Genomic DNA, 12,563 nt, shown 5'->3' with positions numbered 1-12,563 from the left:
GAATGTGTAGGAGACAATATTAAAAGGTGCCATGTAGATAGAGAACTTTAGAGGTTTGCAGAGAGCCAGTACATCCATGTTAGGAAAACACCCAAGGCTCAGGAAAGACACACCTAAGGGGCTTCAAGGTGACGGTCCCCAGGGATGAAAATGTGCTGCCAGTTCTCACCAGTTCTGTCATTCAGCATCAGGTCACATTAAGTCATTTCTAAAACTATTTTAGCTATTCCAGTCCATGAGAATATCACCCAAAGTTCCCCAGAAAGCAAAAAGGAAGGCGTAAGTTGTGGTAGGGAAAAGGAGTGGAGGATAAAGCAAGGAGGAAGCCTATATGAGCTCTTTGTGAACATGGCCATGGCTAAAGGCTACTAGCTACTCAGTCCTCAAAACTGTCAGGCATCTAAAGGCCTTTCAAGAAGAAAGGTGAATGAATGCGGTAACAAGGTGATCCATTCTCACCGGTCATGATTTGCAGAGTATTGGGGCAAAAGACACAGATCTGTTCTTAGTTATGGGGAAAAATTAGTTCTAGACAGAAAACTGTTTTGGTTATATCTAAAAAGTTAAAAAGCAAATTCTAAAAACAAGATAAAACTGTTTCCAAAACTCTTAACTCCGTCCTCGAACAAAGTTCAGGAGTAGTTAGAAGAGTCCTGAGCTATCTAGTACCCCTCAAAGTAAAACTGACGACGTTTGGTAGCTCAAGATTCTGAATCCTGAGAAAAAAAACAAACCATGCACCGAGACAGTTGTTAGGGTTACCAAGCGATTACCAACTACTGTACCTGCATGCAGTGTAGTCGCTGATTCAAAGTGAGACAGCAAAGGCTTTAAGAGGATCTTGATTGAACTCCTGGAGACGGATGAAAACTGCAACATTTGTGCAGAAAAGTATATGAGAGGGACCACTGGAATATTAGACAGTAAAGAATAGACTAAGAAAGCCTACAGAGACAGTACAGAAACTATCAAAAAAAATGAAACCAGGAAAAAAAAGTAATAATTAAGGAAAAGGAACAGAATTATCAGTGAGAAGAGGAACAACTTCGTGCCTCTTGCACATATCTCCTTGAGGTTCCCAAAGGAAGGTGAGGTAGGAGACAGAAAAAGTAGTGATGTTCTATAATATCCAAATTCGATGATGAGAGATAGAAGAAGTTCAAAACCTCCCAGTACAGGAAACACAAGGCAAACAGTATCAAGGCCTATGATCCAAGTTCTACCAACAATGATAACAATAAGACTGTTAAAACCACCAAGAGGAAAAGACCTGGTTCATACAGAGGAGCACATGGAAAGATGACAGAGATTGCTCACTGGAAATAAAGTGAAAGAAAGCACCAGAAAAAAAAAACCGTATCAGTTAAGAAATTCTACCTTTTAATTTTTTTTTAAAAGGTTAAATAAAGACTTTCAAATAAACAAAAGTCGGACAACCAATTTCTAGTCGAACTGTATCACAGAAAGTACTGTGGAACTTAAAAAAGCACCACTTTAAATTAAAATAGGTATAATAACAGCAAAGTGGCTCAGGAGGTGTGTACTGGAAGCATATGACTCTCGTTCTCTTTCTAGTGCTGGAGATCAAAGTCAGAGTCTCCCCCATGCCAGGCAAGCACTCTACTTCTGAGCTACTTGCCCAGTCACAGTCCAAGGTTTTTCTACATGAAGTAATGTGTAATATACTTGAAGGGAAGCTGTGATCAATTAGAGATACAGATTAGAAACCCTAGAGCAACCACTAACCAAAAGGTAATAGTTAATAATCAAGCAACGGAGATATAATACAAATCACCAGTCAATCCAAAATAAGGTGGGAAACTAGGAAAAAGCAAACAAAGAACAGAGAGATACCAAATAGAAAGGTGATTGTTTTAAGTGCAACTGTACCCTTCATCCCACTGAATGTAAATGGACTAACTATACTTATAAAAAGACAGAGATTGTTGGGTTGGAATTTTAAAAAGACTCAGTCATATGATGTGTACAAGGAACACATTTTACATATAGTGACACAGATAGGCTAAAAATGAAAGGGTAAAAGCACACACTATGCCAATACTAGTCAAAGGAAAGTTAGAATGCTGGTATTAATATCGGACAAAGTATATTTCAGATCAAAGAATAGTACCAATGATTGCTTCATAATGCTAAAGATATGTTTATCAATCGAGGGGACATAATACCAACTACATTTGTTTACAAAGCTTCAAAATGCACTCACAGAACTTCGAGAAGACGACAAATCCACAGAGTCCTATATTTCAATGCTGTTCTCAATAACTGATCACACTGGGCAGAAATCAGTAAGGGTCTAGAGAATTTGAACACCATTAAAGAAATCAGCTTGACATTTGTTGAACAGTCAATTACCCAACATCATCTTTTTTTTTTCCCAAGTGCATTCTGGAACATTTATAGATCATTTAATCCTGATTAGGCGAGGGCCACCATTTCCCTTCACAAGTGAATAAAAGAAGGTAGGGAAAGTGTAGGTGGCAGCTTGCTAAAGGTCACAGCTAGTAAGCAGCATGCAGGACTTAGTACCAGGGTTGTCCGTCGAATGCAGTACTCACCCACCTCCCCGAGCACCTGGAATAGCTCAGATCTCTATGACCTAGAATGAAATCCTTTTTAAATAAACAAAGGAATGGACTACTCAAATAGCATTCAACATTCTCTAAATACTCCTTGGACAGGAAACACATTCTCCCCCTCTCCTCATATTCCCACCCAGCCCAAATGGTCCGTGTGCTTCCTTTAAGTGACATGACTTATAGATATCATAAACTCAAGTTCCACAGCTGGTGGGGCTGAAAGGGAAGACAGTTACAGAGCATAAAAGGCTGGTGGGAGCTGGCCCTTCCTCAGGCTGCCCCCGCTGTTGGAGGGTGGTCTCATACACTCAATCCCAGTCAGCACAAAGTTGCTTGTGTGCTCTTTGTATGCTTGCATGCAATGACCCCCTTTCCAGGGAGGGAAAAAGTATTTATTAAAGGGAGACAAAGAATGATTAGCTCATGACTGACTTTCTTTGCTTACCTCCTTAAATCTGTTAATACGGCTCGAATGTATATAATGATTACGACTTGGAAGAACATTGTCATGTTTTCCACGGTAAAATTTCCTTAAGTATTGGCAAGAAAATGCCATGGAGGGAAACAACGTTTTAGGGGATCTTTGCCTGAGACCTGATACATAGTTGTACAAGAGGCTATGTGAAATGGGGATACTATTCTGCATCACTATGCATGGCAGAGGGTTTAGACAGCTCAGCAAAGTGAATCTTGATAATGAAATTACAACTCCCCCGGGTTTCTAATATGCATTCAGTATGCCGCGTTCTTTTTCAACCACCCCATTCTTTCTATTGGACGTCAACGTTTCATTGATACCCGGCTTCTTTCTCTAGTCCCCCAGCATAGCTTGCGACTTTTTGATGTCTCTCACTTTCCTCCCACCTCCTTACATTTCCCTTTGCCTCTACAGCACTCCCCTCCCTGCCTTCCTCTCAGCTAAACACTCCCCAAGGGAGATCAAAGAACCATCCCGTGGCTGCAGCCGAGAGGAGAGAATTTTCCAGCTCCCCCTTCTGGCTGGGCTGAATGGTGGGTCGAGGGACAGGAAACTGGGCTGGGGCGTCTCAGCTTCTGGGGGTGGGGTGGGGTGGGGGGTTATGAGAGAAGTGTCTGAAGTAGCAGCGTTGCACACTTTAAAAAAAAAAAAAAGTGCACCCATTCCCTTTGTGCTAGCTCCTGCGATGCCCCCGAATTTGGGACGGGGCCACACATTCTTGAAAACCCTTGTTTACCTTGGGAGTTTTGGAGGTGGGGTGGGGGGATAGCTCTGAGGGGAACACGGGAGCTGACATTGCGAGCGCTTCCCCGGTACCCGGAGTTGAGTTGGAACTCGGCGAGGGGAAAGTCGCCCTCCGGGGTGGGGGCTCCCGCAGAGGAGGGACGGAGGCCGGCCAATCAGAAGGCGAGGTCGAGCCGGGCTTCGCGGCGGCGGCGGCGGCGGCGGGGCTAGCTGTGGAAAGTTGGGAGGCTCAGTCGCTGGCCTGGAGCGCGGCGGCGGCGGCGGAGGCGGAGGTGGCACCGCAGGCTCGCAGCGTCCCCCCCGGGGCATGGACCCCGCGCTCTGCCGGCGCACGGCTACTCGCAGCGCCCTGCACGCGGCCGCCTAGAGCCCGCGACCTACCCAGCCGGACAAAAGGCGCGGCATCCCGACGCTGCCCAGCCCAGCCCAGCCCGGGAAGGCAGTCGGGCTCCGGGCTGGTCCCCATTTCATTCTCCGCTCCAAACTTTGAGTTAGTTCAGAGACTGCAAAAAGGCTGATGAGGCACCAGAGAGGAAGTCCTCTGCCTGCTGTGGAGGAGTAAGCACAGTGCTTAGGAGCTTAGGGCAAAGAGCAAAGCAGCCAGCAAACAAGGGGGGAAAAATGATTGCCCGGGAAGTGGTCCGCACAGTATTCCTGGTGGCTCTTCTTCGTTCTTCCCTAGCTGGAGATGGGACCCCCCAGTCGGAGAGCAGGGCTGAGGAGATTCCGGAGGGGGCATCCACGTTGGCTTTTGTGTTTGATGTGACTGGCTCCATGTATGATGATTTAGTTCAGGTTATTGAAGGGGCTTCCAAAATTTTGGAGACGTCTTTGAAGAGACCTAAGAGACCTCTTTACAACTTTGCTTTGGTGCCTTTCCATGATCCAGGTAAGGGAATATACGCTCTGTATTTGTTGTGATTCGTAATTCTCTTACTTCTTATGCTATGGATTTGTTTTATTGTCACAAAGTTTTAAAAGAGTTTTTTTTTTTTTAATTTAAAATATGCAGCTGAATGCAGTTGTAACAAAGACTCGCTTCCTGGCATCTGGGTTTCCTCTCATACCTCCCTAGCGCTCTGCTAGGCTTAGCCATGGAAGAGATGGCTTGTTGAGGGAGATTAAACAGTGGTGCCCTGACCTGGAAATGTGGTCCTCTGAAGATCAGACCCAGGAATCTGCAGCAGCCACCACAGCAAAGAGTTAGCCGGGCTGCATTTTAAAGCGAAAGACTGTTTTAATTCCTAAGGCAGACTGGGACAGGGACATGGAATTCAACAGTAGGGCACTGGATGTTAAGAGCAGGCACACTCTAAGGATAACCTCACATAAGAGGGAAACAAACCTGTCGTGTGACAGAAGGGCACGTCTCTAAATAGTGACTAGGAGTGGAACTGAAGGCATGAAAATGAGAGACAGAAGTCATTCATTTCTTAACCGGCTCTGTTCATCTTTGCACGGGGTCATCATTAGTTAGATTCTCAGATGTGTGTAAACAATATGCCCGAGTCTCAGGCAGTACAAATGCATGCAATTTGCTGTGTCTGTGCTCTTGAAAGGTCGTTGGAGAAAAATTACTTTATGTTGTGCCCTGAAGCTGTGGGTTTCTGCTGCGGCTCTGAAACATGATCCTATTTACTCTTTTCAGTTTCTTTTTAGAGTAGCACCTCTCTGTGAGACTCATAGGAGCCCGCATTGTCATTGTTGAGGGTAGCGTTACAGGGGCAGCCCTGGGGCTCGCTGTCTTGTGTCCACCTGAGTTTCATTAGTGCAAGTAGCTGTTCGGTGGAAGAAATAAAACAGTGGTTTCTTAGAAACCCTCCCCCACTACTCCCGCCCGCCCTTGAAATGCTCTCACTACTAGACTTTGGCATACCCTCTTTCACAATGAGAGCATGATGTTGAAGATCTCAGTTTTTTCTTCCTTGTGCATTTGCCAAACATATTAAGACCCTAATTACTGCTAGTTATTAAATATGGTATGTCATTGGGATACACTGAGAGGGAACTAGGACTTTCTGGAATTTTCTTGTTCTTCAATGACCACAATAAACTGTCCTGTTCTTCTGTAGTATACACATGCATTTCAACATTGACTAGATATGCCCTGCCTTACCACTTGAATCAAGAGTGAGATGGTCATTTGCTGGTCTACTGTCTCAGTAAGACACCTCAAATGTCATGATGTTTCAATTTATAAGATGCCAAGATGCCACTTATGACGCAGTCCAAGGTTTTTGTTATTTTGGAATAGACTAAATATATTTCCTGTATAGGGATGAGTCTGAAGTTGGCTCAAATATAAAGTAAAAACCGATTTTGCTAATTTATACCACAATTTGCTTGCCTCCATCAAAAAAAAAAACATTATGACATTATGTTGCTGGAAAAAACATAAAATATGTTTCATCTCATAAATGAAAGCTGAACTACCATAGTTTGGAGTGATGTGGAAATATTTTCTAACAAACTGTATAACATGCCCTGCCTTCCCAACTGGTATCCAGTGAGAAAATCTGCACACTGTCTTTGGTTTTCCTATAGTTTAACAATCAGAATTCAAAGTGGGGGAAACTGGGGATGTTAATTACAGGTGACTTATCAAATTAGAGCTTTTTTTTTTCTTTTTTGAATTAAATTGTATGAGAAAGCCGGGTGGTGGTGGCACACACCTTTAATCCCAGCACTTGAGAGGCAGAGGCAGGCAGATCTCTGTGAGTCTGAGGCCAGCCTGGTCTACAGAGTGAGTTCCAGGACAGGCTCCAAAGCTACACAGAGAAACCCTGTCTCAAAAAATAAATAAATAAATAAATAAATAAATAAATAAATAAATAAATAAATAAACAAACAAACAAATAAATAAGTAATTGTATGAGAAAATAGCAGTTTAAACTTGTTTAATAAAATTGTGTTTATAATTCAATGTACATATTGATTACATTTCCATTATGATTAAAAGTAGAGAAGAATGGCCAATGGTTTATATTATCCAAGAGTATTTAAAAATTTTTGCAGATAGAGAGATAGAAGTTACAATACACTATTAACATTTAACTTCAAATTCACTTTAACAGATTATTACCATTGGGTAATTTTTCTGATTTCCTCTTCGTGTGTTCGTGTGTGTGCATGCACGTACGCGAGCTTATGCGTGTTCATTGAGAATTTTTTTCTCTTTCAGTTGATGATCAGGAAGGAATGACAGGAAGGACCTTGAATGGGGATTGATTATATTACTGACATCAGGGAAAAGTCAGTTTACTTTTTGTGCAGCTCAGTTTCAATATCAAAGTGAGAGAACTGGATTTGAAGATACCTAAGGACACTTGTAATTGTGACATTTTGTGAATCTTTATTTTACATATGGCTATTATTTTTGTAGTCTCTAGTGCATATTTATACAGTTGAATGAACCAAGCAATGTGGAAAGAAATAACATCTAGCTTTGAACTTGAGTAATGACACTAAAGACCGAAGTACTTGCTCTGTTGATATCTACCATCCCATGTAGCTAGATGAAATAATGGGTAAATTTGGGGACATGCTCTGAGGTTTTTGAATAAAGTCTTTAGGTCTTTGGGGATGATTATTCTGTGGGTCCACACGACAATTCAGGGAAAGGTATGTGGCTACAAATGGTGGTAGCTGAAAATATATGGGAAACATAGATCCTAATCCTGGGAAGAGTGGTGATAAAGCTCATTAGAAGATGTTCATGCAGGAAAGATCCAGTAACATCAGCTGGATCTTTCCCAGTAACATGGGGAAGGGACGCAGCTGCCCTAGACTGCCTCAGTTCATGGAAGCAGAAGCCGACCTTTTAATGATAATTAGCTGTACTGAAGGAGCCTTTTAATCCCCAAAGTCATGCTTCTTGTATTAATTTTAATTAATTAATTTACTTTTGAGACGTGGTCATTTATGTAGCCCCAGCTTTCCAGGAATTCATGATGTAGGCCGGGCTGGTCTTGAACTCTTGGATGATCCTCTTGCATCTGATTCATGGTGCTGGGATTCCAGGTGTGCACCACGACACCTGGCTACTGTGTGAGTTTGTAATAGCTTTGTTGGGATAAATCATACAGTTTATCCCTTTATCGTGTGTAATTTCGTGGTTTCTATTATGTTCACAGATAGGTGACACTATCATCAGTTGGTTTTAAAATATTTTCCTTACCCCTAAAGAAGTCCTGTACTGCTGGGCAGTGGTGGCCCATGCCTTTAATCTCAGCACTTGGGAGGCAAAGGAATCGGATCTCTGTGAATTCAAGGTCAGCTTGGTCTTCAGAGTGACTTCCAGGACAGCCAGGGATACACAGAGAAACCCTGTCCCGAAAAATCAAAGCTAGCCAACCAACCAACCAAACAAAACCCCTAAAAAAATAACAACAACAAAACAAACCAAAAACCAAAAACCAAAAAACCAAAAAGTCCTATGCCATTTAGTTGTCAATTTCCTATCCACTGATTAAAGTATTCTTCTCCTAAGTAAGCCATGAACCCACCTTTCTGTCTCTCTGAGTTTTCTTGTTCTGGGGTTATACACTATAGATATTATTTATAATCGTATATGGTCTTCTGTGACTGGATTACTTAGGTCAACATAATGCTTTCAAGGTTCATTCATATTGAAGCATGTATCAGTTCATCATTTCTTTCTACAACCAAATTACATTCCATGGTATGATATATAACATATATCATATCCACTGGTCCATGATGGAGATTTAGATATTCCCTACCCTTTTATGAATAACTGTTATGAATATCCACATATACATTTCTGTGTAGACATGTTTTCATTACTTCTGAGTGTGTATTTAGAAGTGGAATCTCTGGGTCTTGATAACTATATGTTTAATTGCTGAGGAGGTGGGCAAGCTACTGTTCAAATGTTATAACATTTTATAATCACATTAGCTGTATGTATGAGATCCAGTTTCTTCATAGCTTCATCAACATGTCATCAATTATTAGAGTATATATTAAGTTTTGCTGTTTTTAATATTGCTCAGATTTCAGTCCTATTTTCCTCTGAACAGATTGAGGATTGCTGATGGTCTCTCCTGATTGCAGCCCCTCTGGTTACTCAGTGTTTCATTTCCCCCTTGTTCTATGAGGTCATTTCCAGAGACAGAAGGAATGAGAATAGACAGTGTGTTTTAATGAGTGGACATCTCTTTCTTCTCTTGGACAATTATGCTTCACTCTCTGGAGTATCTCCTACTGGTCTGTGTTCCTTGACCACTTACTTACTGTGTTTCAGTCATTACTTAATGTACTGAGGAGCCAAAAGAAAATACAACCAAAAAGAAGGCTTCTGCCATTATGGACCTTACACTCTACTGTAGAAAGGGGAACATAGGCAATAAAGGATATGATTAAAATACACACAAGCATTTGATGCCTATGATTGCTATGGAGAAAACAAAAAGCAGGAAGAGGGCATGAGGTGTTCAGGGTGGATCTGAGGGTGTTAGAATTTTAAATATAGTAGCTAGGGACCATCCAAAAGAAGAGATTTCAGTTTGACAAATTTTTGAAGGAGGGAGCATTGAGCATATCTTTTATAGGCAGATTAACAATTTGTAAAACATCCCTGTGACAAGACTATCTCGACGTGTTTAACAACAGTGAGGCATCAGAGTGTCTTTGACACAGAAAGTGATACAGGGGAAATGGCAAATGAGGCCTGAAATATGATAGCTCTGTTCAAGAAAGGATTCATAGTCCTCCATGGCTTTGGTTTTTTACCACAAATGATGTGGAGAGCTATTTTAGAGTTTTCTCTATTAATTTATGTGTATAAGTGTTTTGTCTCCATGTATGTCTTTATACCATGTGCATGCACTATCTGTAGGGCATTGAATTCTCTGAAACTGGAGGTATTACGAGTTGCTATGTAAGTGCTGGGAATCAAACCCATGTCCTTTGGAAGAGCAGCCAGTGTCCCTAACCACTGAGCCATCTCTTCAACTGTCATTTATAGAGTTCTAAATGGACCGGTGACACAATCTGATGTATACATCTGCAGCATCATTCTATTGTTAGGTAGTAATGGAAGGCAGATAAAGAGTAGAAATGGGTCAGCTAGAAGACTGTGAATTCCTTGGGTGGAGTTGATAGCTATTGATGTTTTGAGAAATAGAGTTCATTTATATTTTGAGTAGAAAGCAAGAAGACTTGATGAATCACTGGATGTGAGGTACGAGGAAAGACCAGAAGATATGGGTTCTGAGGACTTGGCTTGAGTAGATAGAGATGTGTGGCATGGCCATATCCTTAGGTGGAGAACAATGAGTGAGAGATAGGCTTCAGAAATGGTGGGAGGATGAGGCTTTCAGTTTTGAACATGGATAAACTTGAGATACTTCTTGGTATATAAGTGGAGATGGAAGAAGACAGTCATATATATAACATAAGAGTTCAAGGGGGAAACTTGATATTTCATTTTCAGACCCAAATGAGATATTATTTTCAGACCCAAAGACATACATGAAGATGGTGTTTAGGGCTGTCAGACTATGAAACTTCTAAAGGGACTGACTGTGCTCGGGTAAGAGAGAAGGTCTGAGGTCTCCACCTTGAGGCACAGGGATGCGTAACTAGAGAGGTGACGGATAACCAATGAAGCATCCAGAGAAACTGGAGGCAGAGAGGCCAAGGAAGCTCTGTCTTGAGGATGGAGACTGGTCAGTGGAAAAAGAGTTCAGCAATGTGGAAGCCATTGATGACTCAAGAAGTCTAGTGAAGTGACGGAAGTCTGTATGGAGCAAACTAAAGAGAGTGGAGAAGAGAAATTGAAAATCTTTGTAACTGTACATCTGTGTGCAACTGCTGGGATGGTTGGCTTAAACATGAGGCTAAATTGGAGTCTAGTTGAGATAAAATATTCAATTTTTTTTCAAAATGCAAATATCATACACAGTAGAATGAACATCCATTTGGGGATGGAAAACTTATGTGCTTTTCCTTATTCTTGTCATTTAAGCAAATTGTTTAATAATATTGACAGACCCCTCTTTTGTTGTCTATAAAATTAATGCCTTGTCATTACCAGCCAATGATTTTTACTATAAATTTTTTGTCATATCACAATGAAAGTTAAGTGATTTTAAGGAGACTGGAAATAGAAAGGATTTGATTCATTGGAAGAAATATCAGTATTGCATGTCTCTTATATTTAAGAGTTTCATTTTAATAAAACCCATAAACCCTCAATGGCTTTGTATGGTTTGGTCAGATTTGCACAGTGTTATGAAAACACCCCAAGACTTTTGTAATATAAAGATTCTTAGAATATTTTTTCTGGCCAACAGCAGACTTACTTTAAACCAAAATGAACAGGAAGAGTCTTACAAGGAAAGATGACATACATTCAGACTTTGAAAATTTAGCTGCTCTTATGTGAACTGAACCTAAAGTTGAATGATTTCCATTTCAGTAAGTATGGGAAAACAAGAAGCTTCCAGCCTCTAACACATTGTGCAGGACAAGGATTTTCATGAAGTTTAGGAGAAATACACACACACACACACACACACACACACACACACACACACACACACACACAAGAAAGAGAGAAAGAGAGAGAGAGAGAGAGAGAGAGAGAGAGAGAGAGAGAGAGAGAGAGAGAGAGAGAGAGATCTGAAGAACTAAGGAATTGTACTAACGGATCGGTGAGGGTTTTAGGTTTTTCCCCCTTCAGTTCTGGTCACCGAAGACAAGCATTCTGTTTCTAATCTCCACTCCTTATCCCCAGAGTGAGGGGTTTTGGGTGAACAATGGTAATTTGTTTCTCAGGATAAAATGTTTTAACCTGAGGTAATAGATACTACTTTAGTAGATAGTGTTGAGGCTAAGTAGAGATACTTTACTTGTGTATAATAAAAACTTCAAGAAGATAAAAGAGACCGGAGCTGGAGAGAAGGCCCACTGGTTAAGAGTTCCTACTTCTCTCATGGAGGGCTTGGGTTCAGTTCCCAGCATCCTCTGTCTGGTGGCTCACAACTGCCTGTAATACCAGCTCCAGGGAATCTGAAACCATCTCCTGGCCTCTCTGCACACCAGCATTAATGTGCTCATACCCACACAGAAGCACATCCCTATCTATATACATGGTTAAACTCTAGAACAATAAAAAGAATAATAGTACACAAAGATAGCAGAGACTGGATTTTGATGAAATATTTGCTCAGATTTTCACAGAATGAAAGTATTTCATGTTTGTTTTTGGTTAAACTGAGGACAAATCCTTTACTTTCCAGCTAATAAAACAGAATTGGGCTCTATTTATGATTGGTTTCTGATTAAAATGTCATTTTTTTGTGTTTTCCACCCAAGTACTTAATTTATCTTATAGGCTCAACAGCACAACAGATACCTGAGAAAATTTCTTCAGTGGATGCATGGATGAATAAATGCATGAATGTTAAGGAACAGAAGATTTCTCTGTGTACTTTGTTCTAGCCGTGGAAACAAGGGCTTCTAGGCATATTTAAATCTTGCCTTTCACATCTGAATCTATTTTTAAATCACATTACTAATGAAACCAAAACTTCCAGCATATTAATTTGTCAATTAAGTCTTTTGGTGATAATATAGCTCTCATTTAAGCCTGACCAAGGAGGAATATGGTGATCTAGAAAACGAGATTCTTGGGTAGTTGCTGAATGCTTGCATAAGCAATTGATTAGGCTGGGGTGTGTGTCTATCATGTGGAATGTCTCAGCAACATGCCCTCA

The 12,563-nt window shown here is 41.0% G+C and overlaps 1 protein-coding gene across 2 annotated transcripts in view; it reads left to right on the top strand.

The window, feature by feature from the left end:
* Positions 1 to 4,053: 4,053 nt before the first annotated feature.
* Positions 4,054 to 12,563, top strand: part of Hmcn1 (hemicentin 1) — a 442,580-nt gene continuing 434,070 nt past the window's right edge. For both annotated transcript variants that reach the window (XM_052737150.1, XM_052737149.1), the window contains exon 1: positions 4,054 to 4,708. In XM_052737150.1, the coding sequence (XP_052593110.1) occupies positions 4,441 to 4,708 (268 nt within the window). In that variant the 5' untranslated portion in view covers positions 4,054 to 4,440. The remainder of the gene's footprint in view (positions 4,709 to 12,563) is intronic.

This window comes from Peromyscus californicus, unplaced genomic scaffold, assembly GCF_007827085.1.
Source record: "Peromyscus californicus insignis strain IS unplaced genomic scaffold, ASM782708v3 Scaffold_14__1_contigs__length_90479793_seg_2, whole genome shotgun sequence".
In the NCBI taxonomy this organism is placed as follows: domain Eukaryota; kingdom Metazoa; phylum Chordata; class Mammalia; order Rodentia; family Cricetidae; genus Peromyscus; species Peromyscus californicus.
Note: the sequence above shows the minus strand (reverse complement) of the source record. Positions and strands in the feature narration are given on the sequence as shown.